This window comes from Nomascus leucogenys, chromosome 7b (genome assembly GCF_006542625.1).
Source record: "Nomascus leucogenys isolate Asia chromosome 7b, Asia_NLE_v1, whole genome shotgun sequence".
NCBI lineage: Eukaryota > Metazoa > Chordata > Mammalia > Primates > Hylobatidae > Nomascus > Nomascus leucogenys.
Genome location: NC_044387.1, coordinates 42,611,908 through 42,631,786, shown reverse-complemented (window position 1 = coordinate 42,631,786; position 19,879 = coordinate 42,611,908). Strand labels below are relative to the sequence as shown.

Genomic DNA, 19,879 nt, shown 5'->3' with positions numbered 1-19,879 from the left:
CTGTTTTGGTAGCAGTACCATGCTGTTTTGGTTACTGTAGCCTTGTAGTATAGTTTGAAGTCAGGTAGCATGATGCCTCCAGCTTTGGTCTTTTGGCTTAGGATTGACTTGGAGATGCGGGCTCTTTCTTGGTTCCATATGAACTTTAAAGTAGTTTTTTCCAATTCTGTGAAGAAAGTCATTGGTAGCTTGATGGGGATGGCATTCAATCTGTAAATTACCTTGGGCGGTATGGCCATTTTCACAATATTGATTCTTCCTATCCATGAGCATGGAATGTTCTTCCATTTGTTTGTATCCCCTTTTATTTGATTGAGCAGTGGTTTGTAGTTCTCCTTGAAGAGGTCCTTCACGTCCCTTGTAAGTTGGATTCCTAGATATTTTATTCTCTTTGTAGCAATTGTGAATGGGAGTTCAGTCATGATTTGGCTCTCTGTTTGTCTGTTATTGGTGTATAAGAATGCTTGTGATTTTTGCACATTGATTTTATATCCTGAGCCTTTGCTGAAGTTGCTTATCAGCTTAAGGAGATTTTGGGCTGAGATGATGGGGTTTTCTAGATATACAATCATGGCATCTGCAAACAGGGACAATTTGACTTCTTCTTTTCCTAATTGAATATCCTTTATTTCCTTCTCCTGCCTGATTGCCCTGGCCAGAACTTCCAACACTATGTTGAATAGGAGTGGTGAGAGAGGACATCCCTGTCTTCTGCCAGTTTTCAAAGGGAATGCTTCCAGTTTTTGCCCATTCAGTATGATATTGGCCGTGGGTTTATCATAGATAGCTCTTATTATTTTGAGATATGTCCCATCAATACCTGATTTATTGAGAGTTTTCAGCATGAAGGTTGTTGAATTTTGTCAAAGGCCTTTTCTGCATCTATTGAGATAATCATGTGGTTTTTGCCGTTGGTTCTGTTTATATGCTGGATTACGTTTATTGATTTGTGTATGTTGAACCAGCCTTGTATCCCAGGGATGAAGCCCATTTGATCATGGTGGATAAATTTTTTGATGTGCTGCTGGATTTGGTTTGCCAGTATTTTTATTGAGGATTTTTGCATCGACGTTCATCAAGGATATTAGTCTAAAATTCTCTTTTTTTTGTTGTGTCTCTGCCACGCTTTGGTATCAGGATGATGCCAGCCTCATAAAATGTGTTAGGGAGGATTCCCTCTTTTTGTATTGATTGCAATAGTTTCAGAAGGAATGGTACCAGCTCCTCCTTGTACCTCTGGTGGAATTCGGCTATGAATCTGTCTGGTCCTGGACTTTTTTTGGTTGGTAAACTATTAATTGTTGCCTCAATTTCAGAGCCTGTTATTGGTCTATTCAGAGATTCAATTCTTCCTGGTTTAGTCTTGGGAGAGTGTATGTGTTGAGGAATTTATCCATTTCTTCTAGATTTTCTAGTTTATTTGCATAGAGGTGTTTATAGTATTCTCTGATGGTAGTTTGTATTTCTGTGGGACCGGTGGTGATATCCCCTTTATCATTTTTTATTGTGTCTATTTGATTCTTCTCTCTTTTGTTCTTTATTAGTCTTGCTAGGAGTCTTTCAATTTTGTTGATCTTTCCAAAAAACCAGCTCCTGGATTCATTGATTTTTTGAAGGGTTTTTTGTGTCTCTATCTCCTTCAGTTCTGCTCTGAGCTTAGTTATTTCTCGCCTTCTGCTAGCTTTTGAATGTGTTTGCTCTTGCTTCTCTAGTTCTTTTAATTGTGATGTTAGGGTGTCAATTTTAGATCTTTCCTGCTTTCTCTTGTGGGCATTTAGTGCTATAAATTTCCCTCTACACAATGATTTAAATGTGTCCCAGGGATTCTGGTATGTTGTGTCTTTGTTCTCATTGGTTTCAAAGAACATCTTTATTTCTGCCTTCATTTCGTTATGTACCCAGTAGTCATTCAGGAGCAGGTTGTTCTGTTTCCATGTAGTTGAGCGGTTTTGAGTGAGTTTCTTAATCTTGAGTTCTAGTTTGATTGCACTGTGGTCTGAGAGACAGTTTGTTATAATTTCTGTTCTTTTCCATTTTCTGAGGAGAGCTTTACTTCCAACTATGTGGTCAATTTTGGAATAAATGTGGTGTGGTGCTGAGAAGAATGTATATTCTGTTGATTTGGGGTGGAGAGTTCTATAGATATCTATTAGGTCTGCTTGGTGTAGAGCTGAGTTCAATTCCTGGATATCCCTGTTAACTTTCTGTCTCATTGATCTGTCTAATGTTGACAGTGGGGTGTTAAAGTTTCCCATTATTATTGTGTGGGAGTCTAAGTCTCTTGGTAGGTCTCTAAGGACTTGCTTTATGAATCTGGGTGCTCCCGTATTGGGTGCATATGTATTTAGGATAGTTAGCTCTTCTTGTTGAATTGATCCCTTTACCATTATGTAATGGCCTTCTTTGTCCCTTTTGATCTTTGTTGGTTTAAAGTCTGTTTTATCAGAGACTAGGATTGCAACCCCTGCCTTTTTTTGCTTTCCATTTGCTTGGTAGATCTTCCTCCATCCCTTTATTTTGAGCCTATGTGTGTCTCTGCACGTGAGATGGGTTTCCTGAATACAGTACACTGATGGGTCTTGACTCCTTATCCAATTTGCCAGTCTGTGTCTTTTAATTGGAGCATTTAGCCCATTTACATTTAAAGTTAATATTGTTATGTGTGAATTTGATCCTGTCATTATGATGTTAGCTGGTTATTTTGCTCGTTAGTTGATGCAGTTTCTTCCTAGCCTCAACGGACTTTACAATTTGTCATGTTTTTGCAGTGGCTGGTACCGTTTTTTCCTTTCCATGTTTAGTGCTTCCTTCAGGAGCTCTTGTAGAGCAGGCCTGGTGGTGACAAAATTTCTCAGCATTTGCTTGTCTGTAAAGGATTTTATTTCTCCTTCACTTATGAAGCTTAGTTTGGCTGGATATGAAATTCTGGGTTGAAAATTCTTTTCTTTAAGAATGTTGAATATTGGCCCCCACTCTCTTCTGGCTTGTAGAGTTTCTGCTGAGAGATCAGCTGTTAGTCTGATGGGCTTCCCTTTATGGGTAACCCAACCTTTCTCTCTGGCTGCCCTTAACATTTTTTCCTTCATTTCAAGTTTGGTGAATCTGACAATTATGTGTCTTGGAGTTGCTCTTCTCGAGGAGTATCTTTGTGGCGTTCTCTGTATTTCCTGAATTTGAATGTTGGCCTGCCTTGCTAGATTGGGGAAGTTCTCCTGGATGATATCCTGCAGAGTGTTTTCCAACTTTGTTCCATTCTCCTCGTCACTTTCAAGTATACCAATCAGACGTAGATTTGTTCTTTTCACATAGTCCCATATTTCTTGGAGGCTTTGTTCATTTCTTTTTATTCTTTTTTGGAGAATGGAATTCGTAGCTTACTTGGGAGTCAAGAAATGTGGATAAGTTAAGTGACCAGGCAAAGGACAAAGGGAGAATGATCTGTGCAGTGGACTTGGGGGGCACTTACCCCATCTAAAGGAGAGAGCTGCTGCTTCCCTTCTCCTGGGGATTGTGCCTGTGTCATGTCTCAGGGTCAGTGATGCCCAGGTTTCAGATTTTTTCAAGAGAAAGTAGAAATCTAACTTTTTGGGTGAAATTTCCTGAGTTTTAAATATTACCAATTAATTCAAAATTATTTTAGAGATTTGAGTGACCTAATGAAATATAAGTCAGGTATAGCCCATGGGTTGCCAGTTTTTGATCCCTGCTTCACTGGAGAGAAGATGAGGTCATCAAGAAGACCCGTAAGAAATGGAGAGATATGAGGGAGTGGGAATACAGAAGTCAGGGAAATTGACAAGAGGGAAGCCTGGTTAACACTGTACAATTCAAAGGGTGGTCTTATTAGATAAGGATCGAATAGTGTCTTTTGTGTCCATTATATAGGGTTGCTAGAAGTCGTTGGTAACCTTTGTCAAGTCTCTTCAGAAGAATAGTAAGAGAAAAAACCAAATTGCAGTGGTTTGAGGAATGAGAGAGACGTGACGCAGTGAAGACAGAGAGTGGAGACCACTCCGAGGGTCGCATCTAGCAGAAAATAAAAGAAACTTTTTTTTTTTGTGATACAGAGTTCATTCTGTCACCCAGGCTGGAGTACAGTGGTGCGATCATGGCTCACTGAAGCCTCGATTTCCCAGTCTGTATTACTCAGTGTTCCCCATACAGACAGAACTAATAGGATACATGTATACATGAAAGAAAGTTTATTAAGAAGAATCGACCCACACCATCACAAGGTGAAGTCCCACAATAGGCCATCTACAAGCTGAGGAGCTAGGAATCCAGTAGTGGCTCAGTCCGAGTCCTAAAACCTCAAAAGTAAGGAAGCCAACAGTGCAGCCTTCAGTCTGTGGCCAAAGGTCTGAGAGCCTCTGGCAAATCACTGGTGTAAGTCCAAGAGTCCAAAGGCTGAAGAATCTTGAGTCTGATGTCCAAGGGCAGGAAACATCCAGCATGGGGGAAAGACAAAAGCCAGAAGACTCAGAGAGCCAGCTTATCCCACCCTGCCCACTTTGTTCTAGCTGTGCTGGCAGCTGATTGGATGGTGTCCACCCACATCGAGGGTGGGTCTTCCTCTCCCAGGCTAGTGACTCAAATGTTAATCTCCTTTGGCAACACCCTCGCAGACACACCCAGAAACAATACTTTACCAGCTAACTAGGTGTCCTTCAATTCAATCAAGCTGATACCTAATATTAGCCATCACATGGGCTCAAGTGACTCTCCAACCTCAGCCTCCCAAGTAGCTGGGACTACAGGTGTGCATCACCATGCCCAGCTAATTTTTGTATTTTTCATAGACATTTGGTTTTGCCACATTGCCCAATCTGGTCTCGGACTCCTGGGCTCAAGAGATCCTCCTGCCTCTGCCTCCCAAAATTCTGAGATTACAGGTGTGAGTCACCACACCTGGACAAAAGAAGCCTTTTTTTTGAAGGTCTAGCCAAGGCTGAAGTATATATATATTATAAACATGTTTTATAGATGTAACATGTTTATATATAACAAGTATATATATAATAAACATGTTTATAATATATATACTATATATGTATGTATGTATATATTATATATGTATATTTATATATACATGTATATGTTTTAATTAAGCAAACTTTAATAATTATATTATTTCAATTTTCTATAATCTTATTTTTAAAATTTTGTGAAGTATATTTATAAGCTCAGATGAATAAAACTACTCTAGGGAGGAACTTAAAAATGATAGAGGTGAAGTCTGTTAATAGAGTGAGTTTCTGGAGGAGAAGGGAGAAGGTGTGGTGGAAAACACAATACGAAATGGAAGATTCTCTGAGATCAGAGGGAAGGAACTTAGAAAAGGTATGGAATTGGGCAAACTTACAGCTAATGATGACTGTGGAGGAAGCTGAGGTAATTCTTTTCTAGTTCGGTAGAAAAGCTAAGGTTCATTGATAGTGAGGAGTGGGAGTGAAAAACCTGCTTTAAGAGAGTGGAGAAGGTTTAAAGATACCAGTGAGGGAGATGGGAAGAAGATATATATATATACATATATTATATAGATATAAAATTATATATGAATAAAACTACTGTAGGGGGTAATTATATACATATATTTTATATATATAATTATATATTATATAATATATATAAAAGATATATATTATATATTATATATAAAAGATATATAATTATATATTATATATAAAAGATATATAATTATATATTATATATAAAAGATATATAATTATATATTATATATAAAAGATATATAATTATATATTATATATAAAAGATATATAATTATATATTATATGTAAAAGATATAAAATTATATATTATATGTAAAAGATATAAAATTATATATAATTAGATATAAAATTATATATAATTATATAAAATTATATATAATTATATATAAAATTATATATTATATAATTATATATAAAATTATATATTATATATAATTATATATTATATATAAAATTATATATTATATATAATATATATTATATATAAAATTATATATTATATATAATTATATTATATATAATTATATATTATATATAATTATATATTATATATATTATATATTATATATAATTTTATATATTATATATAATTATATATTATATATTATATATTATATATTATATATAATATATAAAATTATATATTATATATAATTATATATTATATATAAAATTTATAATATATAATTATATATAAAATTATATATTATATATAATTATATATAAAATTATATATTATATATAATTATACATATAATTATATATCATATATAATTATATATAATATAAAATTATATATTATATAAAATTATATATTATATACATAATTATATATAAAATTATATATTATATAAAATTATATATTATATTATATTATATAAAATTATATATTATATATAATTATATATTATATATAATATATATTATATATAATATATATAAAATTATATATATGTATAATATATATCTATAAAATTATATATATGTATAATAGATATATATTTATAAAATACTGCTCAGGAGGCTAAATAACCAGTTGAGACCAGATCCCATTTATAAAATACTGCTCAGGAGGCTAAATAACCCAGTTGAGACCAGATCCCATACTTGGGTAGTGGCACTGAAGGATTTCACTGTTGCTCCGCAGCATAGGATAGGTGTGAAGAAGGTGGATTTCACTCATTAGTAGTTAGGATTTCAGCCAGAAGGTGTGGGAAAATGAGTAGGTATTCACAGACCCAAGGTTCTGGTGAAGAGGATGGTTGAGGTGATTGAGGTGGAAAATGATACAAGACCAGGAAGGGTGGAATAGCAAGAAAATGGAGAGAGAGGCCCTTTCACCTCTTAGTTCAGGCAATGGACCTTGGGGCATTGTTATTCTGCGTGCATCCCTTGGAAGGTCTCACTTACCATTGCCTGGAGCCTATGTTTCTAGTGCAGCAGGTTGCTTAGATCTCCCTGTCCTTAGAAGAGGTGGTAAGGCTAATAGCAGTTTTGGTTTCTTGACCGATGGATGAGGCTGAAGTAGTATCCTAAGGGATGATGCAGAACTCCAAGAAATTGTAGGTAAGTTCCAGAGAAGGGAAGTGGACCAAACGCCAATTAGTGAAAAACCAGAGTTGGAATGTTACTACCCTTCATTCAAAATTCTAGTCTCTTCTTGACAAACATACCACCTAATTCATATGGCTGGAAGCGATGGCGGAGATGCGTCTACACCTCTTAGTCAACCCAGCTTATGTCTCACCGGGAAGATGGTAGAGGATTACAATATTCTATCAGGAAAAATATGCCTTGTGATGATTTTTATGGCCAAATGCCTTTGCCACCACCAGGTACATCCCTGTCACACAGGACCAAGTTATATGTGAGAATTCTGCCGAGGAGACGCTGGGGGAACAGGGCTTCCCTGAAGCCCTACCAGAGGCATGGGTATTCTGGCTGCCTTTGGAACATCAGGGAACTGGGGCTCACTTGGAGCTTGAAATGATTCTAGAGTAGTGGTCCTCAAACCTTAACACACATTAGAATCATTTGGAGAGCTTGTTAAAACATAGATTCCCGGACCCTACCCTAGTAAATTAGTTTCAGTGGTTCTGGGATAGTGCTCAAGAACTTGTGTTTCTAACAAGCTCCCAGATCTTTCTGGTGTTCTTGGTCTAGGCACTACACCTTCAGCAGCACTGTTTCTATTTGGGAATTGTATTTACTAGGCTCTTGTTCCACATGCCCAATGAACAAAGTGCTCTAAGTCCGATTTGATGACTTCTCCTGGGGCACTGACGCTATCTTAGAAGTCCCAGGTGTTGCTGCCTTTTGAGTAATCTAACACTTCTGCAACCTGCTCTCATTGAGCCATAAGCCCACAGCAATCTCCAGAAACTATACAGACTGGCCTTCATCTCGGTCTTTTGTTGTTATCATTGCTTATGAGTTGTACTATGACCATTATCATCCCATTTTTTGTGTGTGTGTGCTGAAAAAGAGATTTACCAAGATCTTTTTTTTCCAAGCTGGAATCAACGTAGAGCCCCCTCTTTCTCACCAGGATTGTGACTTTTGCCTCTAACTTCTTCTTAGGGCCCAATATTCTTAAGAAAAGTGTATACTTGCTCTTTAGACAGAGACTTGAGTCCTTGGGGAATGAGTACAAGAGATATTTGGTGGGAGTATATCTGGTTCCCAACATTGCCAGTTGGTTCCCTGGCCATTTTCTTAAAATAGAAAAATGACACAGCACTGCCAGGACTACATTTGGTCTAATCCAAAGAGTATGTGTCTGAAGGACTCTGCCACAGGAATCTTGGTGATACCAGCCAAGATATCTGAGGTCTAAGGATGGCAAACCCCAGGAACCATCCAGTATTCAGGGGGGGATTCCAGTAAAATAGAAGCTGGGATTTGGACATGTCTGGGCAGGTCTGCTGACTACGTAGGGCAGACATGCCTGGTGTCTATTTACACGACAGCTTTTGGCTGAAGACGAATTGTGTGGCTGCTCTGAATGGAAAATGGAATGGGAAAAAGGGAAACATGTTACTCTTAGGACCCAGGTTTTGAAAACTCTAATAAACAAGTTTATTAATTGTATAATGGATGCATTGTTTCATATCTGGCAACTGCACAATTTATACTCGGATTTTCGAGACAGTTTGGGAATAGTTTATCCTATTATTATCTTTAGGGGTCTATAGTCCTCCTACATGAAATCGTATCAAAATTAAAGAAGACTGATTTAATTTATTGTACTGCCAGGAATTGTGCTGAGAGTGTGAATGAAAGGACAAAAGACACATTTTGTGGCTTTGAAAATTTCAGACAGTGAGTGAATTTTTTCTAAATTTCATAGGAAACAATATATCTAAACGTTTTATTTTGAAAGGTACACTTTTGCCATACCACCTAGAACTTCATGAAGTTTTATTAAATATTAACATGGATAAAATACTTTAAAAGTACGCTTACCTTCCATTTTAAAAATGGCTTCCGCTTGGGCTTCTGGTCTCGATTGATATATGTTATATGTTGATATATGTTATATGTGAGAATTCTGCCCAGGAGATGCTGGGGGAACAGGGCTTCCCTGAAGCCCTAACAGAGGGATGGGTATTCTGGCTGCTTTTGGAGTATCGGGGAACTGGGGCTCACTTATCATTATACAAAGTGTCTACTGAAGAGGTTCCTCTACCATTTCTCATTCACTGCATTTTCAAGGTAAGGTTTGATTGGTGAGTTATTATACCACCTTTTTTCTTTAATTAATCATAGTTATTATAATATTAGAGGACACTTATTTTCTGACTGTTTTTTAAGTGCCAGGCATGAATCTAAGCACTTTACACATTATATCTCTTTTAATCCTCACAACATTGTAATGAGAGAGAGACTTTCCTTGTTGTGATTACATAGATGAGGAAACTGAAGTACATAGGGATTAAATTGCTTGTCAAATAATATATAGCAAGCAGTGGGGAGAATGAGGGTGTTGGGTGTTTGGAGTGTTACAATGAAGGTACTAATCATTCTAAATTTTAAGATGATGATAGAAAAGTCTGTTTCTCAGTTTGGGTATGGTTTAGGTGTTAGGAATTCTCTCACTGCACATGTGAATTCCCCAAGTAGCCTTGTTAAAGTGACTGGAATTGTTTTCCAGTCTTTTTATCATACAAAATCATTTTTTTAAATGACTCTGATATTTCATTCTTTTCCCAGAGAATGGGGAGAAGCAGTTTGCTGTGCACCTCTCCTTCTTGAGAATGACTTTTTAAAAAAAGCATTAACTTTTTATTTGGATATACAATATTTTCAAACTCATAGGAAAGTTGCAAAGATAAAGATAGTGCTAAAAATACCCTATAACTTTTATTCAGATTCGCTTATTGTTAACATTTTATACCATTTCCTTTATCATTCATGTAGTCCCTCTTTGCATCCATGTGAAAAAAATAATAAAATCTATAATTTTTTTTCTAAGTCATTTAAGAGTAAGTTTTATACATTGTGACCCTTTTTCCAAAATACTTCAGTGTGTATTTCCTGAGTCAGAGTATTCTCTCACATAACCACAACAGAGTAATCAAATTTTAGTAGATTTAACATTGATGCAATACTTTAATCTTTGGACAATGTTCTGGTTTTATCAACTGGCCCAATATTGTTATTTACAGCATTATTTTCCTTAGGAACAAGATCTGATCAAAGGTCAGTTACTGCATTTAGCTATCCCATTTGAGAATAACTTTAATTAGCCAGACTTCATTTTTGCTATACTTGAGGAATCATATCCCATGTAGTATATAAGCATTTTAATTTAAATTAGGCTTCTGACAGATCTTTTATTATTAATTTATATTTTGTAATTCCATTCTATTAATTACACTATATGCATGTGAATTAGACTTTTTTGTGCCATAGTTGAAATTCTAACAAAAGTCTAAAGATATTAATCTAGTTTTAATTTTAAAAGAGATTTCTATTTTTTTGGTACTAATAAGTGTAATGCTAGGTGACTGGAAAAGTGGAAAACTCCAAGGAGGAAAATGAGATACTGTCTAGTGTTTAAGAGGAATGATTGATGCTGACAAATTTGGAATAAAAATTTTAAATAAATAATCTGGATGTTTTCTAAGGCAAGCTGTTGATTTTATCACTTCCCCTTGCCAAGACACACATCGGTGCCTGTTAAATTTGACGTTTTTACTCTGATCTTCAATGGCAGCTTTAAAGCATCTGTAGCATCCCAGGATCAAGCAACAAATCAACTCCAGGAAGGGCCGTGAAACCATATCTGCCCGTTTCATTTCCCGAGAGCCTCTCTCTAGTGGCAAGCCAGTAGCTAATCTACACTGGAGAAGTTACGACCCTTGTCTTTTGCAGTTAATGGCAGCCTGTTTGTTTTCTACACCTCTTTTCCTTTTGGGGAACACAGGGCTGAAAGGTAACAAGATCCAACAGGGCCCTAATCATTATACAAACTGTCTACTGAAGAGGTTCCTCTACCTCCACCAACTTTCTCATTAGGTGGCCACAGTTGAGAGCCAACAGTCTCTGGCAACAATTTTGAATAACTATTCATATTAAAGAGGCTTTTCACAAAAGGGATAAACTTTTAAGAAGAACTTGGGTCATGGTGTTTGAAAGAAATGATATGTTTGTTTATTATTGTTTAGCAATGCTGGTAATATTGACTATACTTTGCTCTTTCCCTCCCATAGCCCTGATACTTCTTTACATCTTGAATTTCTGATATTTTAAATATAATTAGGCGTTGAATATGTAAGTACATAATTGGAATTGGAATTGAATCGGAAACTTGTGTTGATGCTCGTTATGTATTCCTATGCATTATAACATATTATAGGTACTACTGAATGATGGCCCAAATGCCAGTCTGAGGCTTGCATGTTGTACTTCTTTGATATCTTTAATATATTTAGGCTTTGAGTATGTAGCACACAATGAATTGGAAACTTATGTTTATGATCTAGTTATGTATTCCTATGTATTACAAGGACCGTTGACTGATGTCCCAAACACCATTCTGAAGCTCTAATAGTGTCTAGTGTAAACTGAAATATTGATACATTTCCTCTTACAATGAGTGACATTATTTGATCCCTATAAGCCATGGACATCACTGTGAAAATTCACCTCCACCCCATCCTTACCTCATCAAGTCCCTAGCATTCCAGCACTATAATGTCTACTTCTGCAGCTGATATTCTGATTTCTAGAATGTGCTTGTCAAATATTATATCTGTTGTCACCTTTCCTTGTGATGTGTGTTGGTTTTTTAAAAGACTGAAACTGCACTGGATTTATGGGAAAGTAAGATAAAGGGTGTTCCTGGCTATGGTGATGAGCTTGCAACAAGGACAGCTAAAACGATGGTGTTTTTAAAGAGGAAATATTAGCCTTGGTATATTGCAGGAAAGAACCCACATCTAGTCTGTTCCTTCTGTGGTTAGTGACAGGTATATGCCACTCCTACAATGGGGTTGCTGGACCGCAGATCCCTTTATCTTTCAAGCTCCAGTGAAGTGATCTGTAACTAACCTCACTCTGGAGCTTCTACTGCCCTGGCCATGTAATTTCAGAGATAGCTACATTCCTCAGCAAAGGTATCATACACATGTTTGCTCAAAAGTCCACATAACTTCTTTGCATCATCAGGAATTGAAACCATTGGCTTTTTAAAATTTTTTTATTTTTTCACTCATCATTTATTTACAAATACACATTATAACTTTTATATACATTGCACATTTACATGGTAGAAAAGTACAAAACTATATATTTAAATGAATTTATATTTTAACTTGCCATGTTTGAAAATATAAAATTGCATCAGAAAAAAGTATTATGAAAAGCAAGAAACTTGAACTGATAAAGCTTTGATATAACTTTTAGTGATACATTGGTTGAAAAAGAACTAATTTAAAAGGTACAGCTGAGTAGCTTAAAGGAAACACCTAACAAAAGGTTGAATGTGTAGCCTTCAACATCCTTTAGTCTCCTGACACCCACATCATTTCTTTGTATCTGTAACATCTTAAAAGTACATTACTAGAATTCTAATCATCTCCTCTCTCACAAATGTCTTCATCATAACAAAAGAACTGAAGTAGGAGTTTCCTCAAAGATGCTTATCTTCTGTACCTTGTAGTTGAGTCAGAGTTATAATGCCTTTTGGTCAGTCAAGGTTCCTTGTAAACAAAACCCGAGGGATCATGTATGTACAGATCAGGCAGCAGAGAATCCAATAAATAAACATGACAGAAACTGACATGCAAGTTTGTTGAAAGTGGGAAAGAGTCTAACAGTGAAACGAAGGGAGACAGATGAGTGAGTGAATAGTAAGGAATGGACTTAAATGGTTTACAAGGAAAAAAAGCTTTTACTTTACAAGCAAGAAACCTCACAATAAATAACAACTGCTCTTCCTTTCACGAATAAATTTCTTCAAAAACAAGGTATACAGTCAACCAGACATTTTATGTATAAATTATAAAACATGACACAGTATAAATAAATGTCTACAAGTCTCAACTATGGGCCTCATCCAGTAGACCTCACAATGAATGCCTCTCCATGTCCAATGAGTAACAAGATGGCCTGGGAGAGAGATTTAGGACAAAGGTCCTTTAATGTATAGTTTTCCCCCCAAATAAATAAGCATACACTTATTTACAGTATGGACAATATATTTTTCTTTTTTTCTTTTTCTTTCTTTTTTTTTTTTTTGCCCAAAGGCTATGTCAACACTGAACACTTGTAGAGAGTTTACCACTCTAGAATAGAAGATATAGGAAAGCTGTAGTCCTGGTCTTCATCTTCCTCCTCTTCCTCAGTGTCTTCCGAAATGGCTAGATGGGGGAATACAGGGGAGCTGTTGTTTAAATACGGACAACAACAGCGCAGAAGCAGCTCAGTGTATGTTTTCAAAGCCCTCTGATACAGCCATATTACAGCGTTGCATTTTTATGTGACTTGCAGTGAGATGCTTTTTTTGTTTTTGGCATCTGCTGTTATGCAATAAGTTAAAAAAAATTTTTTAAAGCATAATCTATGAAGTCAAAAACTGCAGAAAGTTCTGAAGAATCAATGGCTCAGGTTTTACGGGCAGATTCCTGAAATTAGATAAAAAGCGCTCTTGTGTTCTAGGTATAACTGCTTTGGGTCCTTAATTCAGAGTTAGTAGAGGCAACTGCAAAAAGCAGCAGCCCATGTGTGATAATATGAAGCTGTCGTTGGAAAAAAAAAAAAAACTTTTGAAGCAGTTAGTTTAGATTCAAATGTTAATAAAGCAAACAGCAAAGCACACTACCAAAGCACAAGAAATAGGGGAAAACAACTGGAAATAGATTTTTAGAGGCAACCCCATTGATGATCACCGGATAGGTCCTAAAAGCCAAGAAACGTTGCAGAGAATTTTCTGTGGATTTTTGAATTGCTGGTGATACTTAGCCGCTACCTAATTTGAACAGAAATGGATTTATGGGAGATCTGCGTGCTTTGTAAGTGTCCATTCCCTAGGGATTGCCTGGGAAAGCCTTAAATGGCAGCAAGGTTAAAAATCGCACTTACAGTTGCAAGATCCGGAGTGCTTTACTTCCAGCAGCACACCTGAGGAGCAGGCAGCTTCCTTCATGGCACACTCGCTGGCATAAGTGGCATTGTCACTGGCACAGACAGGCTCATCCGACTTACTGTCAGGGCACAGCTCATCACAGAGGGAACACCGGCCTCTCCCAACCTTGAAATCCCATAAACATTTTTTCCCACCAGTGCACTGGATATCTTCACAGGACTTTGCTTCTAGGATATAATACATCTGTGATGAGTAAACTGATTTCCCCATATCCCCCTTTTCTCCCTTTCTCTAGTCCTCTATCAATAAATATAAACATAATAGTAATATCCTATTACTAATGGGGGTAATGGAGATATTATGCAAAAATGCTGGATAATAAAACTGAAACTCAAATGCACACACACATAAAACCCCGGCAGTTTCTTACATACTATGTTAGTGCATTAAAATAGTATTTTTTTTAAGAACGGGATTTTACAATATTCTCAAGTTAAATATATATCTTATTATTTACCACAAGTGGGATCTTTTACAAAAGAAAGAATTCCATTAATTACTAGAATCTGACAACAGATTTCTGGAACTGCTAAGTAATTATTTTTCGCTTCCAGCAAGTCTGGCACTTAAAAAAATGTGTAAAATTGAGTGAGTTCTAAGTTTTCTCAGACGGAATACTGTTCCTTGCTTCCTGCTGGCATTTGAATATGTGTGTCAATGCCTCCAGAAGACAATGGTTTCCATGAGGAATGCTGTGGTCACAACAGTTTCCCCAAATTGCAGCGTATTTCTCCCTATGGTGTTTGGGGACACCTTGGGCTTTACTTATTAGTTAACCCCACAGTTTAATACTAGAACTAGCCTGTTTTCTCTTTTTCCTTCCTCAATCCAGAATACCTACTGATACACTTTCCCTCATAGGCTAATCCAATAGATCTGCCCAGCAGGCAGGTAGCCTTTCTCAGGTGGCAGGCACTGGAGTAGGTGACTCCATCATTCCCACAGAGATATTGCTCAGAGGAAGTGGGCTCTGGGCAAATCCGATTACAGGTCACACAGTAGGCATTATTGGTCTGGTCCACCACACATGTGGAGCTGCCTGGACAGAAAACATCCCGACAAGTCTCTGGAACAAAGAAGGAAACACACATGAATAGGTACCTTCTAGTCCTTAGGGAGTGAGCACTTGAAGTTACCAAGGAAATCATGACACTGAAGCATCCAGCTTTCAAAAGGCACTTTGGGAGCCCTGTAGTTTTCAAGAGAGAATCTATGACTCTAGGTTGGTCCTCTCAGTGTTCTTAATGAGTCTCTAGAGGTTAGAAAAGGACTCCTTTATTTGGTTTCAGTATTACTATTATCAGGCTCTTACTGTGGACTGCACCATCCCCCAAGGGTCTTCTAAAGGGTCTACTTTAGGTACAAAGCTGGAGGAGGGGACAGATCCAGTCTTGCTCAACAGGGTAGGACCTACTTTTACATCTGCCTTGGTACTGGACTTCCAGTTCTGGCTGCTCTTTACATCTTGCCTTTAGGAGTGCGCATTCATTGCGGTAGGTTTTCCCATCCAGCCCACAGACTGGACCCTTCCAAGTGATGTTGGAACAATCTGGGGCGCAGACGCAGCGGGGTTTGTTCTTCTTGTTCATTCGGCATTTTTTCCCAGGTCCACAGTCCACGTTCTCACACGTTTCTGTGAGTTGGAAACAGGCATGGATTAAAACCAGAGCCAGGCAGTCTGCAGGTCAGCCAGGAGGGCTTCGGGTGCCTTGCGCAATGATGCAGCCCTGAGTTTGCGCTGGAGGGGCCCCAGGCTCTCTCCTAGAAGATTGGGAGTTGGTGAGAGTGTGGACCTTGGGCTGTGTCCCACACCCAGATCTCTCTCATTAAGGAGCACAGGTTGGCAGGTTTCACCACCACACTTGGCTAAGAAGTCTGGCGTGTTTTACCTACAGCCTGTAACCGGCAGAATTCGAGTCTGCCCGGCTTACCAGGGCAAGGGACAGGAAGGGGAAGCCCACGAACAAAGCTCTCCTACTCCCAAACCCCAGCCAGGTAGTGGGGAAGCTAAGGGTAAGACGCCCTCTACTGTGGGCCTGCCAGTCGGGAAGAAGGAGTCCTACCTTTACAGGGGATGCAGTTGGGGGCGCCCCCGTTGAAAATCATCCACTTGAAGAGTGTGTTGTCATTCACGTCCTCCTCGGTCCACGAGGTGCTCAGACGGCCGGTGCTGCAGCACTCCTCCTTGCTCAGTTCGGTCTTGTACAGGACCTGGCAGCGGCCGTTCTTCGCTTGACGGAGCCAGCAGTTCCCAGCTGTGAAGAGACAAGGGTGGGGAGGTGCGTGAGTGAGCAGTGAGCGGTGGCGGGGCAGGGAGAGCGAGGTGGCTAGCGAAGGAGATCCGGCGGGGATGGCGAGGGGGTGAGCGTGGAGGAGGGGAAGTGAGAGAGACGTGGGAGAAAAGTAGGAAACAAATCGAAAGGGGTGGAGGGGTGGAAAAAGAAGGGGGGGGAAGCCCTGATCACAGAGATGGGAGGTGGGCGAGAGGGAGGGAGGGAGAGAGGGAGAAGACAGGGCGCCCCAGCCATATCAATGTCAGTTACCAGTGACCCAGACACAACACGTGCAGCTTGCATTGACTTTTACTAGACTGTTTACTTTTATTCGTCCCATTTCATAACCTGCAGAGACTCGAAGAGCAGATTAAAGAACCTGACAAAAACAGGATGCGACGGATGTTTTTACATGCTGGTTTCATGTAGGCGGTACAGGAATTATTTGTGACAGGGGTTAAGAAAGTAAGAGAATGAAAGAGAGGAGAGAGGAGAGATGGGGGGGAGAGAGGGAGAAGGAAAGAGAAAGAAAGAGAGAAAGAAAGAGAGAGAGAGGAAGAAAGAAAAGAAAGAGAGAGAGAGAAACAGATCAAGCAAAAGGCACTTCTGAAAAATGAAAGCAAAAAAGCAACCCGGCCCAGCCCGGAGCTACCCCGCGCGGCCTCCAGGCGCAGCCAGCCCGACGGGCCCGTTTTGCAATCCGCCAGACCGGAGCACGCCCGCGGCTACCGCGATCTTTCGAAATCTCCGAGGGCTGCTTTCCTCCGCGCCCACGTCCGGGCACCAGGCAGAGCCTCTCCCCTAAAGGCGGGCAACCCAGCGCAGTGCCATGCAGACGGCGAGGGGCAGTGCCCAGGAGAGCAGTTTACAACATACTTAAAATGTTAACGCTGAAGCAGGGAAAGTAATGCCTTAAGGTGGGGGGGGAGGGGGAAGGCTTCCTACCATTTCACGGTTATATGTACCTATCTCATACCTAGCAAGAAATATTTGCAAGTGATTTTTCCCTCTTCCCCCTTTTTAATGTTCGGATTTGGGTCGGGAAGACTTCTCATGAATCACCAATATGACTTTGAAAATCATTGGATCGCAAGCTGCTATTATTATTTTGAACATTCTGCCCAAAGACTAATTGAAATAAACAAATCTATTTTTAAAAGGCAAGCTTCAGAAATTTGCTCTTAACCCATTTCAGAATTTAAGTCAGTTATGGGCTGCTCACTGTTTTACAGAAAGCTAAGAGTCAGAAAGAAGAATGAGGCAGAGGGGAACAAAACTGTAAAGTGCTCAAAGCACTTTGGGGTAATAATTTGGCTTTTTTTTGTGGGGGGAGGATGGGGGATGGGGTTGGAAGAAGCATCCACTAGGCAGAAAGCTACTTCCCTTGAAAATTTTCAGCACCCACATTTCCAAGTTTGGGCAAAGTTTCTGAAACCACGTCCCCCAGCCACCAAATAAAATTCAGTATCTCTCCCCCAAACCCGCAGGTTTTCTTTTCTTTCTTTCCTTTTTTTTTTTTTTTTAAAGTATCCGAAAGATGTGGGAGGGAGAGAGATGAGACTGCAAATGGGCCGACTGAAATCTCCAGGCTACTACTGATACTTGTTCCCTTCTTCAGAGCCAGAGGAGATCACAGTTAAAGTTATCATGGCCAGAACTTGGAGCATCTAACCCTTAACTACTAAGACCCCAGCTCGCTCCCTTTCCTTTTTCAAGATAACCGAGCTCCAAACTCCGTTCCCAGTCCTAAAGTGTCATTGCTTACAATTTTCCCACTCCTCTCCATCCCGGAGTCCCCAAGTTGGTCCAACATCTTCCGAGAGCAGCGTTGCTCAGAACAGACCAAGTGGAGACCACAGAAAAGTCGACCCCCCGCCCTCAGCCGAGCCTCCCCAGCGCATCCCGACTCGCTTACCCTGGGCACTGCGGTCCTCCATGAACTGGCAGAGCAGCAGCAGCAGGAGGCAAAGCCCACCCGGCTGGTGCCTCGCGCGGACCATCCTGGGGGCAGGCGCGGGGCGAGGAGCGCAGCGGCGCGGGGAGCCGGCGCGGCGGCGGGTGGCTCGGGAGAGCGGCGCGCGTCGCAGAGGCCAGCGGCGGAGGGCGCAGCGATCCCGGCGCAGCCCCGCGCTCGCCGCCGGCCGCCCGCGCGATTCAATGGACGTCAGAAGCCGGGCGCAGCCGCGCTTTAAATCTAGACGGGGGTCTCCGCGGTTTGCGGTGGGCGGTCTCCCAGTGTGTGGGGCTGTGGGAGGGCGGCCGCGAGCGAGGGTGTGCGCTGCTCTTTGGGGGTGGGGAGCTTTTAAAAGTTCAGTGTGAATCAGGTGACATTTCCCACCTTCTGGAAACCCTTCCCAATTATCTTTCGTAGGTGCCCGAAATCAAAACGGATGGAGGGGAATCGTCGAGTTCTTATTTGCGTAGGAACGAGAGGGAGGGGGAAGGCGACCGGGGGGGGGTTGGGGGCTACGCGTCGGGGGTGGGGAGTGGGGAAGAACACCCACTTCAAGTCCTGCTCGCCGCCGCTCGCCGGCAGCGCCGGCGCGCTCGGGGTGGCGGGTGTGTGTGTGTGAGTGTGTGTGTGTGTGTGTGTGTGCGCGCGCGCGCGCGAGTGTGAGCGGGAGGGCGCGGTGGGGGTGCTGGAGGCGGCGGCGGGGGGAGCGGGGGGAACTCGGGAGTTTGTCTCAGTGCCGCCTCTCCTCAGCTCCAAAGAGACTTTTGCAAACGCCCGGAGAGCCCCGGGCTGCCCAAATATCCCGCCCCGGGTCGGGTCCGAGCGCGCCGGCCTCGCGGCGGTTCCGGGCACCCGCAGCCTGGGCGCGGGACCCGCGAGGTTTTGTGTCTGGGTCTGTGAGTGTCTGACTTTGCAGCCACCCCCAGCCCAGAGGTGTTGCTAGGAACCCCGGCCCCGGCACCTTCCACCCTGGCAGAGCGCTACCGAGACGCGGCCCTTCGTCTGGACTAGTCAGAAGCAAACAAAAATGTTTAACACCTCAGGCCCGGTCTCCCCCCAGCACAGCCTCGCCCTCTCCCTTTCTTTTCTCCCCTTTCACTTCGCCGCGTCTGGAGTCGGAGCCCGGAGCGGGGGCGCCGACGTAGGCGGTCTGGCCCCCCCCTTCCTCCCCGGCCTGGAGACTCCCCAGTTTCTGTCCTGTGTGCCTCTGTCTGTCTCTCAGTCTCCTCGGCTCCAATCTCTCTCTCTCTCTTTCTCTCTCTCTTTCTCTCTCTCTCTCGTCTTCTCTCTTTTCGCGAAATAAAAAAGATTGCAACATCCATAATGAACTTCTGTAGCCTCAGTTTATTAAGTACAGTGCCTGGCATTCTTCGCTGAAAGTTGGCGGGTCTCTCATTTATAACATTTTTGGCACCGCTGAATGAAACTGAGGAGGCGATATTTCCTTTTATATAAAACGATTACTTCACGGAAAATGCTATATTGTTTATTC

The 19,879-nt window shown here is 40.7% G+C and overlaps 1 protein-coding gene across 3 annotated transcripts; it reads right to left on the bottom strand.

Moving 5' to 3' along the window:
- Nucleotides 1–12,208: 12,208 nt before the first annotated feature.
- On the bottom strand, nucleotides 12,209–18,632 carry FST (follistatin). Of its 3 annotated transcripts, none has more exons than XM_003276523.3 (6): nucleotides 18,349–18,590; nucleotides 16,224–16,415; nucleotides 15,575–15,793; nucleotides 15,002–15,226; nucleotides 14,097–14,327; nucleotides 12,209–13,639 (listed from the first exon to the last, which is right to left on the bottom strand). In XM_003276523.3, coding segments are annotated over exons 1-6 (954 nt in total). In that variant the 5' UTR covers nucleotides 18,434–18,590; the 3' UTR covers nucleotides 12,209–13,637. The 3 variants fall into 3 exon arrangements, with proteins under 3 accessions (XP_003276571.1, XP_003276570.1, XP_012363303.1); XM_003276522.3 differs by having other exon boundaries at nucleotides 13,240–13,375; nucleotides 18,349–18,632; XM_012507849.2 differs by having other exon boundaries at nucleotides 13,293–13,375; nucleotides 14,097–14,324; nucleotides 18,349–18,433.
- Between the last annotated feature and the right edge of the window lie 1,247 nt (nucleotides 18,633–19,879).

Bases quoted from the DNA above. Each gene is read 5' to 3' on its own strand.
- FST (XM_003276522.3), bottom strand. From the start codon at position 18,433: ATGGTCCGCGCGAGGCACCAGCCGGGTGGGCTTTGCCTCCTGCTGCTG. The intron at 16,416-18,348 runs GTAAGCGAGTCG...GTCTCTTCACAG, and splicing joins GGAGGACCGCAGTGCCCAGG to CTGGGAACTGCTGGCTCCGT. The intron at 13,376-14,096 runs GTAAGTGCGATT...TCCCCCATCTAG, and splicing joins GCACTCCGGATCTTGCAACT to CCATTTCGGAAGACACTGAG.